The 17,804-nt window shown below is 31.7% G+C and overlaps 1 protein-coding gene across 1 annotated transcript in view; it reads left to right on the top strand.

The window, feature by feature from the left end:
- Window positions 1-17,804, top strand: part of LOC129220757 (coiled-coil domain-containing protein AGAP005037-like) — a 141,138-nt gene that overhangs the window by 87,968 nt on the left and 35,366 nt on the right. The window contains exons 16-21 of the mRNA XM_054855186.1: window positions 5,026-5,112; window positions 6,801-6,955; window positions 7,765-7,880; window positions 8,208-8,338; window positions 10,134-10,209; window positions 15,005-15,088. Of these exons, the coding sequence (XP_054711161.1) occupies window positions 5,026-5,112; window positions 6,801-6,955; window positions 7,765-7,880; window positions 8,208-8,338; window positions 10,134-10,209; window positions 15,005-15,088 (649 nt within the window). The remainder of the gene's footprint in view (window positions 1-5,025; window positions 5,113-6,800; window positions 6,956-7,764; window positions 7,881-8,207; window positions 8,339-10,133; window positions 10,210-15,004; window positions 15,089-17,804) is intronic.

Raw genomic sequence — 17,804 nt, 5'->3', positions numbered from 1 at the left:
ATTCTTACTGCTTTGCTCTAAAAATGTCAGTCAGTTACCCGTGAAATTGCCTTATAAACATTCACGGTGAACTGGAATTGTCAATTTTAGGGGTATTGAGGTGCTTAATCGCTCGTTCAAAATAATTATTAGGTGTGCAGAGCTCCCCACACCTTAAGTACATAGAAAAAAAAGTAAATACGTAAATAAAGGATAAAACCTTATTTATATTTCTTTTTTTAAATAATAGACCAGAATAATTTAGAGTTATTTTGGGCCCTTAAAAAACTGGAGTCTTAATCCACTGCTTAGTTGACCTACTTGGTAATTAAGCTCTGAATATTTGTGTAATATAATGGTAATAAAAATTCTATGTTTTGTGTTTTGATTGATCAATGGTTTTCACTTAAACCTGTGTCACGTATATTTCACTAAAATGTTACGTCTTGAGAAATTTGAGAAATAATTGAAAATGAGCTCATTGACCAAAAAGTTATATTTGAACTCATCGCACCTAGTTTATACGAAATCGGTTCTAAATTCCCCGGCACTAAAATGACTGTTATCTTGTTTGTTTAAAAATGCAAATAAGATTTTATTTTTCTTTTTCCTTTGACACATTGCCTTGCTTATCAATTTCTGTGAGGGGATAATTTGTTTACAATAGTGTTCCTTAATACACACAGTGTTACAAGATTACGGAGAAGTAGCCGATTCGGCTACTTTTTGCCGTGGCTTGACGACATAAAATTTTATTGATGGCATCTTTGCCACACCGAAAAATTTGGCAAATGTAGAAAAATTATTTTCTGGATGACTTGAATAATCTTCTTTTATTCCAAAAAAGACGTTTAAAAGCAATGCGAACTGACATCAATAGAAAAGAAATTGCGACTATGACATAAACTTGACATTTTGTGTTTTGACATTTTAAGATGCCATAAAAATGTAAGCAGTCCAAAATAAATTCCTTTTTCGAAGTGTCCTGATAAAATTTATTCTCTGTAAGGATATTTTTGCGAGTACTAATAACTAACTTTATCTAAAATATAAGTGTTATAGTCTATCCATTATGCACTATACCTGGAGAAAAAATAAAAATTGTTCTTCAGAAGGTTGGTAAAGGAACATTCGAAAACTCGAACTAATGATTTACCGAAGGCTTTAGTCGGTCCTTGGGACTTCGAGCTACCGAGAGTTGACTGTAGTTTATAGTAACTGCTGTTTTAATGAAAAACATACTATTTCCCAATTTACGCAACCGTTCCCCATTAAAAGTACTACTTTCTGGCAATAAAAATAACAAATTTGACTGTCGACAACCCAAGAGGTTCTCTTTTTTTCTAAACCTTGTCTCAGTTTGATTTAACTAGTGATCCTAGTTCTTTAGGGGAGGGGGGCGCTCAATCTCATTCGTTAATTGAGAACAGAGATTCTTTAAGTTCTTCCTCAAAACAATTATTTTTCTCCTTAGCGCTGTTGAATTTTAAAAATTAATTCTGTGCTTCAGAACCATTCAAATAAGCCTTAAATCTGTTATTTTTGCGTTCAATATTCTAATTGTGATGTGTGCATATCAAAAAATAAAATAAATATCCCACAGTTAAAAAGAGATATCCATCGAAAAGAAAAGATCGATTCTGTTTGAGCTGTTGTAATCTTCACTTTTTTCTTAAACGGCAACTATAGCCAAAACTCAATTCATATAAAAAAGTTTTTACGGTATTTATTGCAGTTTAATGTTTGTTTCTATGCCATGCAGCATGACATAACATTTTATCTACGAGACCTTTTCAACCATTTTTGCTGTTTTTCTTTTTCTTTTTGAAAACATTTTTCCAATTTTGCAATTTTGCTGCTATTTTTGAAAATTTTGAGCATGGCTTTTATCTTCATATTTTTAAGGTTCCTATTAAAGCAGTTGTATTTTTACTTCATCCTAATTGTAGTTTGTAATACTTTTAGAATATAAAGAGCAATATAATTACTTTTTGTAAGTTGTGACTAAATCAACTATCAGAAACAATGTTACTAATATAATTTCGAGAGAAGATGAAGTCAATAGAAATAATCATATTCTATGAACTTCTCGCAAAAAATTAATACAGTTCAATGTTTTGATCATAAAATATCAGAAAATAAAACGCAATAAATTAAATATTTCTCCTGCCCATCTCCCTAGAGGTTTGCAGTATTTTTAGGTAATTCTGAGAGTTTTTTAAAGGGAGCTTCAAGATGAATTGTGACACATTCTTTGTATTTTTTTACATTTAAAACTTATCGCAAAAAAAAAGGTTTTGCATTTTGCGTTGGTATGAGAATGGATAGAATACCTCAAAAAGTTGAAAGATATCCTTCAAACTTTTGTAAATTGCCTGAATTTCGTCTTATTTCAAAAACAATTGCATTATTTTAAATTGATTGCTATATAAAGAATGTCTTACAAACCCATCGAAGTTGTCCTATTAAAAAAAACTGTTTTATTATTAACTGTTTAAAATAAAACTGTTGTATATGGACAATTCCACGGGTATGGTCCGACCACGGACACATGACCCTTGTCAATCATTTGAGAAAACGGATCCTTTCCTTAAAATAGGTAGAGAAGGAAGAAAGAACGCATGCCATATTTTATAATTCAGCAACATTTTGGCTATATGAAAAAAAATGTACTCATAATATATTTTCGCTATGTGATTATTTAGTCATGAAAGATTTAAGTTGCAGAAATAACTGCATTGAGTTGGCGAAAAGTAAAAATGACAAGCTTTGCATTCTTTATTGCAACCCTACTCTAGGCAATATTCAATTGAAATTAATTGAATTCTCTAACCAATGGCTGCCGAAAGAAATAAAATTAAGACCCACCCACTTACGTAGGTTGTGACCAGTCCAATGAGACATCCGCCTTGACCGCACAAAATTAAAATGTTTTGCCTCTTTGGCTAATTTCTTATTCCAAAAGGCGACGTATTCAAACTCTAGAACCAATGACACACTTGCAAGTTTCGTTCCAACTTTCCTCTCCGTATCGCCCCTTCACTAAAATGGACAATTCTGTAACAAGGCGGAGCCAAGGGTCAACTCTTCGCAGTCAGACTTTAACTTACTGACATTTTTAGAGCAAAATAGTAAAGTATTTTGAAATGTTCAGCGCAAAATATACGTTGTGAAAACGATCTTATCTCCTGGATTATTGTATTTTTAAAACCCGAATTTAATACTCCAATTTAATTCTTGAAATATTTTTTTAAAAGCGCGGTAACTGACTGACATTTTAAAAAGTACTGTGTCATTCAGTTACCATGCGTTTGACAATATTTTTAAAATCATCCAAAATGTATTTCAAGAATTCAATTATGTCATTAAATTCAGCTTAAAAAATACAATAATCCAGGAGAAAAGATCGTTTTCACAACGTATATTTTGCGTTGAATGTTGCAAAATACACAATGTTTTGTTCCAAAATGTCTGTCAGTTACCCGTGGAATTGCCCATAAATTCATTAACTTCCTCATTCAAATTTTAAAAATACGACGAAAGTTTAATGCTTTGCTTAGTTAAATTGAATTTGTAGGTATTCCATGTTGTGTTGGTGTTATACTCGCTATTTCAACATCTTATGTTTTATAAAACCGTTCTTGTACTTTTAGATGTGGATTCAGTTCCAACTCAGCTGCACCCTCCTATGGTTAAAGTCACCTCTGCAGGTAATAGTCCTAAAAATATAACAAACTACAACTACAGGACTATGCTTTCATAAAATAAAAAAAAAAATTACACCAGCGTACCTTAAATATCGCAAATTTCTTTTTTACGAACAGAATGGGGGAAAATACTTACCTCATTTCAAAATAGTAAGACTGTATTGAAATACATGCGGTAAAATCAGCCTAAGCAGTAATGGTCATGCTTTCAACTCTTTTGAGATGTTATAAAAATTGATGTTTATTGAATTTTTAATAAACAGAGGACGTTCAAATGTTAAATTTTAATAAATGTGACTTGAACTCTCACATACTTTAACAAACCTTTAAATTTAGAATTGGATTTTTGTTTCTGCTGATTTCATTCGCATCCCTCCATAATTTTGTTAGAGCAATTTTATGAGTTATAAGAGTACTAGAAAAAATTTTGATTTGTAAAATAAAAATTACACTTATATACTGGAATATTTTCATTTCCTTATGTTAACGCTATAAAATTTTATTTTAGTTTTACGTTCACATTTTTATTTTTAATAAAACAAAGCATTTTAGTGCAAGAAAAATGGAAATAAAAATTCGACTTTTTCTGGACTTTACTTGAATTCAATATTTTTTATTGAATGTGCTTACAAGAAAAGATTTTCGTACATTGCCTTAAAACTTTAAAACTTGCTGTTATAGTAACTGAGAGTCTAGGGAAAGGAAAATATTATGTTAGGGCCGAAACAAACTTGCGCAATGCTTTTTTATTTCTGTTTCATCAAAAATTGATTTTAGCAAAATTTAAAATCAATTTTGTCATTGCCTCGTACTGTGCATCAATAAAAACAAATGTGTAGTGGCATTATTGTTTAAATGCTTAATATAATTTAATTGTTGTGATGAAGAAAGCAGGAGGATAATTTACTTGTTTAGTGATTAAATAAATCAAAAAAGTCAAAAATTTGACCTGACTTTATCCTGCACTTGAGATGAAAAAAAATCCTTTATTAAAAAATATGCTCAAATTATTGCGCTTTTATAGTTCAATAGTATCAAAATTGTTTTAACTTACTTTCCTCGAATTGGAAATTACTGAATTAATGGAATTCAATAGAAAATCATTGCAAAAAAACATTGCATCAAATACAAATTTCCTCTAAGAATCTGATTTGGCTGAATTTAAAAGACCTTAATGAAATGGTGGAAATTCAAGCCAAAAAAAAAAAAAAAAAAAACATTGATAATTCAGAAAAATTTGCAGTTAAAGACCAGGAAGATCAGTTAATATTATTATATATTGATCGTATAATTTTTCATAATTACAAATTTTAATATTTTGCGGTACGTCTCTTTTCAGATCGTGAGCCTAGAGCTAAACCAGCTCCACCCCCTAAACCAAGTTCACTTTCCGAAAGACAACATTCCGTATCCCCACCAACCAAAGGTAGCAAGTACTACTTCTATGCCTTTCATTTTATTTTAGAAAATACTTGAAATCTTTCTAGTTAAACTTCGTTGGAAAGTTTTTAACAAATCTATGTATCTTGAATTTTAATTAGCGTTAGGAAAAATATAAAAGTCCTTGGGCTGCTACTGGCACCAATTACAAACGCACTCCTTTACTTCATCGTCCAAATGAAATCGTTGTCCTTGAAGTGCCTTCTTGAGTTCCCAAAAGATGTGGGACCACATGGCGATAGATCTGGGCTTTCAGGGGGATGGTTCAAGATTTCCCACTTCAATTTCCTTAAAAGTTCTTTTTAAGCATTGGATGGGTTTGGTCTTGGTAAATTTTCACATGCTATCATCCTGTTGCACGACAAAACTAAACCCCAAACATCCAATTCAAAAAAAGGACTTTTATGGAAATTTAAGGGGGAAATCTTGAACCCCCCCCCCCCCTTATAGTCCAGATCTATCTCCATGTCATCCCACATCTTTGGAGAACTCAAGAAGGCACTTCGAGGACAACGATTTCATTTGGACGACGAAGTAAAAGAATGCGTGCGTAATTGGGGCCAGCAGCAGCCAAAGGACTTTTATGAGCACGTAATTATGCGACTAATTTCCCAGTGGGATAAGTGTTTAATCAATTTCGGCCAAAAGTTTTGAAGAATGTCGAATAAAATTTGTTTTATATCCTCTGTTTCGTTATTTATTGACTGACACTCATATCACATATCAATGTTTAATTTACTCAAATACACTCATACTCTTCAAACTACAAGCATGCTCTGCCAGCGCAGATGCTTCCTCGCCGTCTGCACAGAATATGATGGGGGTTCCCCCAAGAGTTCAATAACCAGGCTGCAGCTATATCTTCCTATGAGAATCCACAAGACACATAGTCCCGACGACAGAAACATACCTGGAGTTTTACTACACACCCGATTGATTGTAGTACCAATCTATTTCCACCTCTAAAATTTAGGTATTGAACTGAAGAGAAGGAAATGTCTTCAACCAGTGGTATAATATAACTACAAGTATTTCTGTTATCATTAAGAGCAACAAACAATCACATTTAGATATCTGACATTCCACATAAGTTCAATCCAAAAGATTTAGATTTTAGTGTATAGAAAAATCAAGAAGTATAGCTTAAGTTGTAAATTTCTTAAACAATATTTAACTATCAGTGCTTTTCATTTCTTTGTCAGTAATAAAATAAGTTAGTAATTAGTAGGCAATGTAGCGGTAAATAGTATGCAGTATTGGTTTTTGTGCATGATGTTATTTTAGAGACTTCAATTGTGAAAAAAATAACAACACAATAAATCGCCCTAGCAGATGATAACTTTCAGAAATATTATATGAATTATTTATTAAATATTAATATCTTTTACAGCAATTTCATTGCCAAGTAACTAAATGCATGAAAAAGACCAACCCTTGTAATTTAAAAACATTCACATGCAACTTTCCGTAAAACTTTGTACTTTATTTAATGGTGTTTTACGAATGTACAGATCTTAAAGTTGATAATTATGCACAGATTGCTTCCCTTTTCTTGTCTTTATTAGTTATTCATTTTCGTTTTCTTTCCAACATAATTAGTTTTCTTTTTCAGTAATTGATACAATTACAATGCTCTTCTTTTAATTGTACATCTTCTTTGTTGCTTTGCATTAGAATTTCGAGTGAGTGTAGAAATGTACAGTCAGCTGAGGCATCTGAGGAAGCAAACTAAGGATCTGAGGCTGGAAGTGCGGAACCTTAGAAGAATTGCGCAATCGCAAGCCATCACTGCCAAAGAAACTGTTCGAGAAACTTGCCTTAAGATAAAGGTAAATGATTTTCAATAACTGATAGGAAACCACATAAATCGATACTCAGTGTGCAAAAAAAAGAGGATATTTGATGCAACTAAATTTCAGTAAATGTCTTAAATAATTTCTGAAAAAAAAAAGCAATTACATACTTTTGCAAAAACGAAAAGAAAAAATTTCTTTGTATAATGCAAAAAAAAAAAAAAAAAAAAAAACTTTGCAGAAATAATGTATTAAATCGTATTAATACCTTTAATGATGCAAAACTGCACTGAGGATATATCACCATTTTCAAGCTGTCTTTCGTCAGTACTTTGATTTCAAAAGATATTTAAAGATGAAAGTGCGAAAATTATAGTTCGAACTTTGTGGTTTCATCTGCCAATCAGTAAAATTGATTACTACATTGAACAGTCAGCCTTGCTGAAGCATTATATCTGTTCAAAAGATTTCAAAAGCTTACTTTAAAAAAAAAACTAATGATAAAGAAGTTACAACAAAGCAATGGTTTTATTAAGAAATGAATAAATACCTTAGCGCTACAAAGTAACAGTGCTACAAAGTAAGCACAGTACTTAGTGCTACAAAGTAACAGTAAGCAAAACAACGACTGTACAAATTTTGCAACACGTTATATACAGGGATTTTAGGCTTTCAAGGAACTCTTTGTTAAAAGTGCTTTCACCGCAACATTCCAACACGTGTCTGCAATTTTTGCAAACTTTGTGCATTCGCAACGATTTTTTCCCTTGTTATTAATTATTTTGTTATTTATTAGTTTTGACATATTGTAGAGAATTAACACTGATTAAATTTTCTGTCTCCAGTCTATGCTCGCCGCGGCGCAAATGGGTGAAGAGCATGTTTGTGCAGAGAGGCTGAAGGTCTCACGAGAAGAAGAATTGTATAGGCAGGATGTAAATCACCTTGAAAAGGATTTACTGTAAGTGTGTTGTTTTTTTTCTTCCTTTTCATATTTCCCATTATAATTGTTTTTCTTCTTCTTTTTCTAGTTTCAGTTTTTCTGTTAAATCTATCTCTTGATGCTTATTGCTCTTTCGATTTTTTTCTATTTTTCATCAGTTATTTTGCATGTTGGTTAAGCTAAAGATTATGTGAAAATGTCACTCATCGAAATAAAAGTCTTTACTTTTGCATTCTTTTAAAATGTTAAACATGAAAATCGACACAACTGTTGAGAAATCGTGTTGTTCCAAGATTTCGAGGAAGGGTGATTAAATTTTGTTAAAAATGTACATCCATATTCTAGAGAGCTAGAAAGTCAGGTGGAAGATTTAAGAGGGAATGTCATCAATCGCAAATGTCGAGTCAATCTGAGTGATGTCGAAGGAATGGCCTTGGTGCTTAGCAGAGCAAGTAAAGCCGTAGCAGAGTTGAAAGGTTAGTAACTTGCGCTTAAGATGTTTCCAAATCTGCATTTTTAAAACTTTCTTCCGCATCTCTAGTTTTTTCTTTGTTCAACTGTGGCAGTGAGAAGCAAAGGGATGTAAGTGGACTTTTTCAAGTTTCAAAGAAAATGTATTTGAAGTTCAGACCCTAGGTAGGCTTTCTGAAATATTTTTCTAAATCAGGCTGTATAGCAGAACTTACCGGGGGTGCTAGTACTATCCCTCGCACCAACACAGAGGAGAGGTTCTTCTACCATTTCCACAGGTTATCTCGAAATTTTAAATTTCAGCACTTTCATCCCTTTGCTTTTCACTGCTTCAACTGAACATTTACCAAAAAACAATGATTATGATGTAGGGTAACGGCAGCAGTAACAGACAAGGGTCCAGTAAGACAGACGTAAGTTTGAATTTAAATAATATGAAATTTGTGCGGGTAAAACTCATGTTTCTGCCACACATGAATGCGGTTCAACCATCTAGTGTTATCAATGTGAATTTTATTAGCTAGTTGATATTTACAAGACAGTGGTGAAAGGTTATATGAACAGACAGCACGAGGTTTTCCGGTGTTTCATGTTAACTTGAATTTAATAAGGTTTTAGATCTAAAAATAAAGAACTTTTGCACATTTTGAAGAGAAATTGAGAATTCTGTTCATTACTCACCCTTTCCTCATTCTTGTCTGTTACTAGGTATCATCAGAACTGTCGATGTCTGTTACTGAGGGTCGGATGTTTTTTGGAAATTGAGCTAATAAAATTGGGATTAACTAATTCGGAGGATTCAGAAGCAACCAAACGTTAGATGAGATGTAGTAGCATGAAAGAAAAATAATTTTAAAAGTTTAAATACATCAAAAGGCTCAGAAAACTGAGTTTACCTGAGTACGATGTCTTAAGCATGTCTGTTTCTGGTGCCGTTACCCTACCACACGCACACAAATATAACTATCTATTTATTCGTCTACCGATATCGTGTACCGAGAGAGTCAAAACTTCGTTAAAACTTTAAGAGTTCTTTAAAGAAAGATAAAATTATAAATTGGAAAATTTACTTTATTTCACAAGGAAGTCGGATTGTTTTAGCAGTTAAGAAAAACTTCGTTCAAAAAGCCGCCGATAGATGGCTATGATATACAAAAGAGACAGAATCAGGAAAATTAGACTTGCAATAAAAATCGTGATACACGGGGATTTCTCCTTCAGTTTCAGATTTTTATCCGTACCAGACAGAGCGTTATTGATGAAGTTCTATTGAAACGGAGGGTCAGCAACTGTTGTGTTGCAAATTTTTTCTTCTCGGCGAAAAGTACTTGCAAAAGTTTCTTGCAATTTGATCTTAGCTGTGGCCATGGTTGCAATAATGCTTTTGGAACTTTCTTGGTTAATCAGGAAGACTGCAAGCTATTATTTTTAACTTACCTAAGTTTTCTCTGAAGGTGCCGGAGACATGACTGGCCAACCAGGGGAGTTTTTGAATTCTTCAGAAAGAGTCCAAGATAGTTTCAGAAAGGTTACTGACTTTTAGTGGGAAATATTTCTGTGTTTTGCAAGAGAGGTTACTGACAGAAACTGAGCACAATAGCTGCTCATTATTTTCCAGGAATGTTTCTGAATTGCTTTTACTGTCTTAACAACATCGCGATAATTCGCACTCTACTACTCAGTGCTTACTCTATGCATGAAAAAAAAAGCAGTTCGTCATTGATTTTTTGTTTTTAACTTGAATGTTGCATTCTTTTGACATTTATGAAATGAAATTAATAATTCTTACTTTTTTTTCAGCACGATTTCCTGCTCTACAGGAAAGCCTTAAAACCATCATGGCTGTAGAAATGGAAGTGGTTGTTCGGGAGGAAAAGTAATGCATTTTTTCCTACAAATTTGAGATGGGATAATAAGTAGTGGCAATTATTGTTCATGTGACAATGGACGGATATAATAGAAGGCCTACTTTAATTTGATGTCAAGATATTTTTGAGAAAGGAACTAGAGCGTTTTTTAATGTTCAAGTCAAAAGCAATCGAACAGGACATTAAACTGAATAAAGCAGCAGGGTTGCTTGCAATATAAAAAGAATGTTATTCGTTCCAAATAAAATGCTATATATTATCAAAACTTATGGCAAGTGAATTGCTTTGCTTGAACTTTCTCAAAGTTTTTGGCAAAAAAAAAAAAAAAAAAGCAATTATTTAACAGTATCCTCAACTCCATCTTTACCATTCTCCTTATTTAAACAGTTTTGATCAAAATAACTTCTCCCAACTAAAATTTTCTTTTATTTATTTTTGCTTCTTTCCTTCTTCATTTATTTTCAGTGTCTGATTTATACTTGTGAATTATGCTACAAATTATTTTGACTGTTGGAACAAAAAATGTGTTCAAAAACATTTTGTTGGTTTAAATTGCGCTGAAGCAAGTATCAAAACAAATCTCAGTAAAACGTCTGAACATTAGTAATTTCCTTACTGGTGGCACTACATATCGTCCCGTCTTTTTATTTAGCAATTTAGATCATTTTTTTATTAAATTAATGTTTTTAAAATCATTGAAATATATGATGTTCACCGCAGCTGATTATAATATTGCTTCAATATTTGTAATACTTCTGTGATGCCTGAAGTATTTTATATATTATTCTGAGTTATGCGCTATATATTATTTGTGTTAAAAGTAAAATTTTCATTTTTAAAACATTAAAATCGTAGTTTAAAGTTATTAAATTTCTTAAAACAAACATAAGTTTAACTTTCGACCTAAATGCATGAACATTTCTAACGCAAATTTGTGACTTGTAAAACGATTAAAATTCGTCAAACGTTTGTTTATTTAATGAGAACTTTTGTTTCAATAAAAAATGCATTAGTTTTGATTTATAAATTAAAGCCAGTAAGAAAGATCTAATTTATTCAATTGTAATAAAGTTTCTCATTCACAAACACTCATGCTATTTAAGAGCCATTGTCTGTAAGAATCAGGCAGTTTAGGGCATTTGTGATTGTTGACATTTTTGATTTTCTTTATTTTCACATATGTTGTTCCTTATCATGAATGTAATGTAAATCCACAATATGAGCTTTGTCTGACTTACCGTTTTTGAGAAATTAAATTTTTAAATTAAGGGGGCGTGGCACAATTTTGCGCGTTTTTCAAATTTGCAGATTTTAAAATTCTCGTTGCTTTAAGTGCCCTTACAATGACATGGATTTTTAAATTCCATATTATTATATGGTCTTGTTAGATACTACTAAAGCTGTCAAATCGGTGTCACTACGAGGGTGACGCCCACAAAGTCCGTTTTAAAATGATCGAAAATGGAATTTTTACTATATTCAAGGCCAAGTTTCTCAAAGCGCCTTCATGATGACACCAACGTTTTTGCATCAATTTCTAGCTACACTTGCACACATCAAAAATATGTAATAAAATTGGTGTCACTACAAGAACGCCAGAAGATATTGGAACTTTTATTTGATAAATTTCACAAAAACGCAAATGTTTAAAATCTAATTACCACTCTCGCCCTCATAGCAGAGATCTGAAACTAATTAAGTTTGATAACCAATATGTTTGTCTAACATTTCAATTAAAAAAATCGGTGTCACTCCTGTTACTTTCGGAAATATAATCGTTCGAAATTAGTATGTTATGGTGTTATTTAAAGAAAGACTTTTCAAATTCGAATGGCTTTTTGCACCGTTTGTTTTAAACATTATTATAAAATTACAGTAGTGACGCCTAAAATAATGCGTTTCTAATGTTTTTCATAAAAAAAACTTTATAAAAAGCATTAGAAACACAGTAAATCGATATAGGTACAGATGGACGTATTGTGTAATGGGAAGTATAGACTAAAATAGTCATACTAATGTTCATATTTTTACAACTATACTAATTTTTTGATCTGTAATTTATGTTAAGAATGCAACGATTCATTTTTACCTAAATTAAATAAACATAAAATCTTATATAGTTATGAACATAATGTATTATATAGCGAGCATTCAGAATCTGAAACATAATTTGAGGATGACGTAGATTAAAACAAAGAAAATGGAAAGCATCAAATCAACCAGTTTCAGAAAGACGGTCCTCTCTTATTGAAATCTGGTAATTTTGTAGCACTAAAGGATGGGAAAACATGGTATCTCGGAGAAATAGTTGAAGTTGACCATTTGCACTTAAAGGTCAAGAAGGGTTGGAATAAATAAATTTGTTTTTCCGGAAAACAAGGCGAGTATTGGTATGATAATCTAGCTATATTATGCACAATAGACCTGTTCCTATATCAAAACGAGCATTTTCTGTTCAAGATAAAGACGCCCTTACTGCCCTTAGCTGTTTAAGTTAAAAGTTACACGACTTTGTAACAAAACAAAAACTATCTGGATGTAAAAAAATTAAAATTTAAAAAATAATAATAAATTAAACAAATAAAATAAATTAAACAAATAAAATAAATAAAAAAATAAGTAAATAAATAAATGGAAAAAAAATCCGCCACTACATACTAATTTCGAATGATTATATTTCCAAAAGTAGTAGGAGTGACACCAATTTTATTAGGCCTAATGTTAGACAAACATGTTGGTCATCAAACTTAATTAGTTTCAGATCTCTGCTATGAGGGGGCTAGTTGTAGTTAGATTGACAAATGGTCAACTTCTACTTTTCTCCGGGATATCATGTTTTCCCAACCTTTAGTGCTACAAAATTACAAGATTTCAATAAGAGATGACCGTCTTTCTGAAGCTGGTTAATTTGATTTTTTATATCTCCTTTGTCTACGTCATCCTCAAATTTTGTTTCAGATTCTGAATATTCGCTATGTAATGCATTATGTTCATAACTATGCAATTCATTATGTTTATTTAGTTTAGGTAAAAATAAATAGTTGCATTTTTGATATAAATAACAGATAAAAATTAATATGATTGAAAATATATGAATATTACTATGACTATTTTAGCCTAAAATGCACATTACACAATACATCCATCTGTGCCTATATCGATTTACTGTGTTTCTAATGCTTTTAAAAAAGCTTTTTTACAAAATGTATTAGAAACACATTATTTTAGGTGTCACTACTGTAATTTTATAATGAAGTTTAAAACAAACGGTGCAAAAGGCCATTCGAATTTGAAAAGTCTCTCTTTAAATAACGCCGTAACATACTAATTTCGAATGATTATATTTTCAAAAGTAATAGGAGCGACACCGATTTTTTTAGTTGAAATGTTAGACAAACATATTGGTTATCAAACTTAATTAGTTTCAGATCTCTGCTATGAGGGCGAGAGTGATAGTTAGATTTTAAACATTTGCGTTTTTGTGAAATTTATCAAATAAAAGTCCCAATATCTTCTGGCGTCACTTATAGTGACACCAATTTTATTACATATTTTTGATGTATGCAAGTGTAGCTAGAAATTGATGTAAAAACGTTGGTGTCATCATGAAGGCGCTTTGAGAAAATTGGCCTTGAATACAGTAAAAATTTCATTTTCGGTCATTTTTAAATGGACTTTGTGGGCGTCGCCCTTGTATTGACACGGATTTGACAGCTGTAATAGTATCTAACATGATCACATAATAGTATGGAATTTAAAAATCCATGTCATAATAAGGGCGCTTGAAGCAACGAGAACTTTAAAATCTGTAAATCTGAAAAACACGCTAAAATGTGCCACGCCCCCTAAATTTAAAAATTTAATTTCCCAAAAACGGTAAGTCATACAAAGCTCATATTTTGGATTTACACTACATTCATGATAAGGAACAACATATGCAAAAATAAAGAAAATTAAAAATGTCAACAATCACAACCTGCCTGATCCTTACAGACAATGGCTCTTAAACCTACTTACTGAAAAATTAGTTGTTTATTGCTGTTTTGGCAAATTACTGAAAAAATGCAGAATTATATCTCATGTTAAAATTAAAATTTAAGTCGCATGTTATGGCTCAAGTTTTATTGTTGATGTTAGTAATGCGTAGGAATATCCTGCTAGTAATGTAATTGCCTACACTTACACCAGTTTTAGTTAGCGCTAAAATTTTACACCCATGTCCATGATACACGATTGTGTTTTGTAACACGGTTAACGATGCGTAATCTAAAATAGAATGTTTGATGTCTTCCATATCGCGTTGAAAATGGGGTTCAATAAGTACTAATTGGAAATTTCAGTTAAATTTTGAATCTTCACCCAATTATTCACAAGGAAAAAGAAACGAGGCGCTAGAAAAGACAAAGGATGTAACTGCCAAAATTAAAAATTTTCAGATTGTCAGAGCAAATGATAGGATTATCTATTTTCTATTTTGCGGCAAGGGATAATAGTGGTAACCCTATTAAGTGCTGATGTACCTGGAAAGTACTTATACACAACATGATTTTGAAAAAAAAATCAATGAAAGCCTACTTACAGTTTGAACTTTGCACGAGCTTTCATCAAAACTTTAACGTGTCTTCTTGCATCTTTTTTTTTTTTTTTCGGTCATTTGTATTAAATCAAAACTTTGAATTCAAGAGTGCAAAAACTGAAATTTCAAACAAACTTCTTTTTTGTTTCCTGAAATGGAAGATATATTCCTTTATTTTTTTTTTTTTTAATGCAAACTGTTTTTGTTTTTCTTTTCTAATTTCATAGATTCCTCAAAGACGAGCCAGAAAGGTTAGAAAATGCCCTGCGGCGGTGTAAAAAACTTACAGGAACGCTAGTTACTCTTAAAAGGTAAGGTTTTTTTTTTTTGTCACTTGCAGTTGCTTGCAGAACACCTATTCAGTCCAGTTGGAACTAAACAGTTTATAGTTGCGAATTCATAAACTTGCAGTAATCCTTTTCAATAAGAAGTATTATAAAAAATTTTAGAGACAACTTGTGTTTTAGGTTAGCGGTAGAAACTAAACATTTCTTATGCAGCGTTGGCAGTGTACTGAAGAAGATCACACTAATTGGAAAAAACTTCGGGTCAAAACATATTTTTTAAAAAATATTTTTTTCCTTTCGAAAATAACTCTCCGGTATATATATCTTTTACACTAGAAATCACTGCTCGGCCATGGATCCAAAGTAAACCTATCACGTTTAAAATTACAAATTTGCCTAATGCCAACGAACGTTTGCTGACCTTAAACTTTCCCTATTTTTTTTAACTAAATTTATTACTTTCTATGATGATATTTTCAACTATGGCATTAGGACTTAAATTTCAAGATATTTTTCTAGGAAGGAGTTGTTTCCTAATGAACCTTAATAAACACAGACTAAAACATATTTTCTACACCATGTGAACAGTCAGAATATCGTTTAGGTCTCGATCATCGATATTTATTTTCTATTACTAACTTGAAACAAAAAAATCAACATAAACTCTAAATTGTGTATTACATCTCTAAATAGAGTTTCAGAAAGAAAAACAACGTATTTTACTCGTACAATACATTTTCCTTGTTGTTGCTGATTAAAGTTTAATCTCTGAAGTTCACGTAAAACGCCAAGAGAGAGAGAGAGAGAGAAATTCATTAGGTTTACAGAAAACAGTGTAACCATATTTACCTCACATGACTTATTTTACATTAAACCTGCGTTAGATTTTTAGTTAATGGATATCATGGTTAGCTTTTGTAGGGATTTTTTCTTTCATTCAATAACTAATTAATAGTGAAGAAAAATAAAAAATGTAGGGGAGAGTGTTGTACCTTGGGACACTTTTCATATTTTAATTTTTAACGTCAATTATTTTAAGCAAATTTAAAATCTAAAAATTACATTAAAATACCCCAGCATGCTTCGAAGGTACAACATCTTATTGTACCTTAAGACACATCCTGTTGTACTATTGGAAAGTCTTCGTGATTCAGGACACAGCCATATACTTGAGCCAATTTTGCAACAGAAAAAAAAAATTATAGTAGTGAATTAAATCATGAATAATTAATTATAAATTATGAATAATGAATTATTATCTAACATTAAATGCGTTTAAAAGACTGCATAAGATTAGAACATTGTTCCATGTTCCTAAACATATCTTAATTATTAAGAACCATACATATATTGTACCTTGGAACGTGTCCTAAGGTACAAAATGTTTGGCTGTCCCAAGGTACAATCACTCCGTGGTTTAAGATAAACCAAAATGATGGTCAATCTAGATGCACTATCATTATTTTTTCATAAGCAAAATATTTAAAGTACTTCTCTCTGATAGAAAAATAAAATTCAGTTGATTACATTTACAATTACAAAGACAGAAAATGAAATAAAAATTACCATTTTCTTTCTACACACAATGATATTGAGTACATGATGTTCCGCTCAATGATGCATGTAGTCCGACTGCAAAAAAAGGGACTCTTGTCAATCACTTGAGAAAACGGGTCCATTCCTTAAAATAGGTAGAGAAAGAAGAAAGAACGCGTACCATATTTTACCAATTCAGAAACATTTTAGCGATATGAAAAAAAAATTTACTCCTAGTTTATTTTCTTTATGTGATTATTTAGAACTGAAAGATTTAAGCTGCGACAATAACTGCGTTGAGTTGGTGAAAAAGTAAAAAATGCCAATCCTTGCATTCTTTATTGCAACCCTACTCGAATCAATTTTCAACTGAAATGGATTATTGGGGGCATTGTTATCTCTGACCAATGGCTGCTGAAAGAAGTAAAACCAAAACCCACCCACTTACGCAGGACGTGACCTGTCCAATGAGACAACTGTTTTGACCGCACAAAATTGAAATGTTTTACTTCTTTGGCTATTTTCTTAAATTCCAAGGTGAAGTATTCAATCTATAGAACCAATGAAACACTTGCAAGTTTCGTTCCAACTTTCCTCTCCTTATCGTCCCTTCACCAAAATGGACAACGGGGCGGAGCAAAGGCTCCACTTTTCGTGTTCAAACTTTATCACTTAGCGAGAAAATGCCCTTGTTTATCGATTTGCTGTGATCCACAGTCTGAACATCCTCTACTATAAACAGTTGTCTTTATTTTAAAAGACGAATTTAACCAAGTAAAACATGAGCTTCCAAACGCAGGAATCTATGCATCATTTAGAAAAAGTGATCAATTTAGAAGTTCAATAAAATTGATTCAATAAAGCACCAGATGGAACACTATACCTAAAACGTTCGACCGCATTGAGTTTAGTTTGAATTTTTCCTGAACTTAACCAAATCAAAAATATTTGTCTCAATCCTTGGAGTAACTTTTTCTTTCTGGTCTTACTTTGAAAGAATTGTGAACAATATTTAACTTGATAGACTATTTGGAGATGTGGCCGATTTTCGAAAGCATTAGAAATATGTTTTATCAGAGATAAAAACAAGTTTTTTTTTTTTTTTTTTGAACTTATACAATCCGAATAGGAGAGACTATTTTGTTGGGAAATATTTCATGCTATACAGAGTTAAGAATTACAAAATTTACTTTTCAATTTATGA

The sequence above is a fragment of the Uloborus diversus genome, chromosome 4 (genome assembly GCF_026930045.1).
Source record: "Uloborus diversus isolate 005 chromosome 4, Udiv.v.3.1, whole genome shotgun sequence".
In the NCBI taxonomy this organism is placed as follows: domain Eukaryota; kingdom Metazoa; phylum Arthropoda; class Arachnida; order Araneae; family Uloboridae; genus Uloborus; species Uloborus diversus.
Note: the sequence above shows the minus strand (reverse complement) of the source record. Positions and strands in the feature narration are given on the sequence as shown.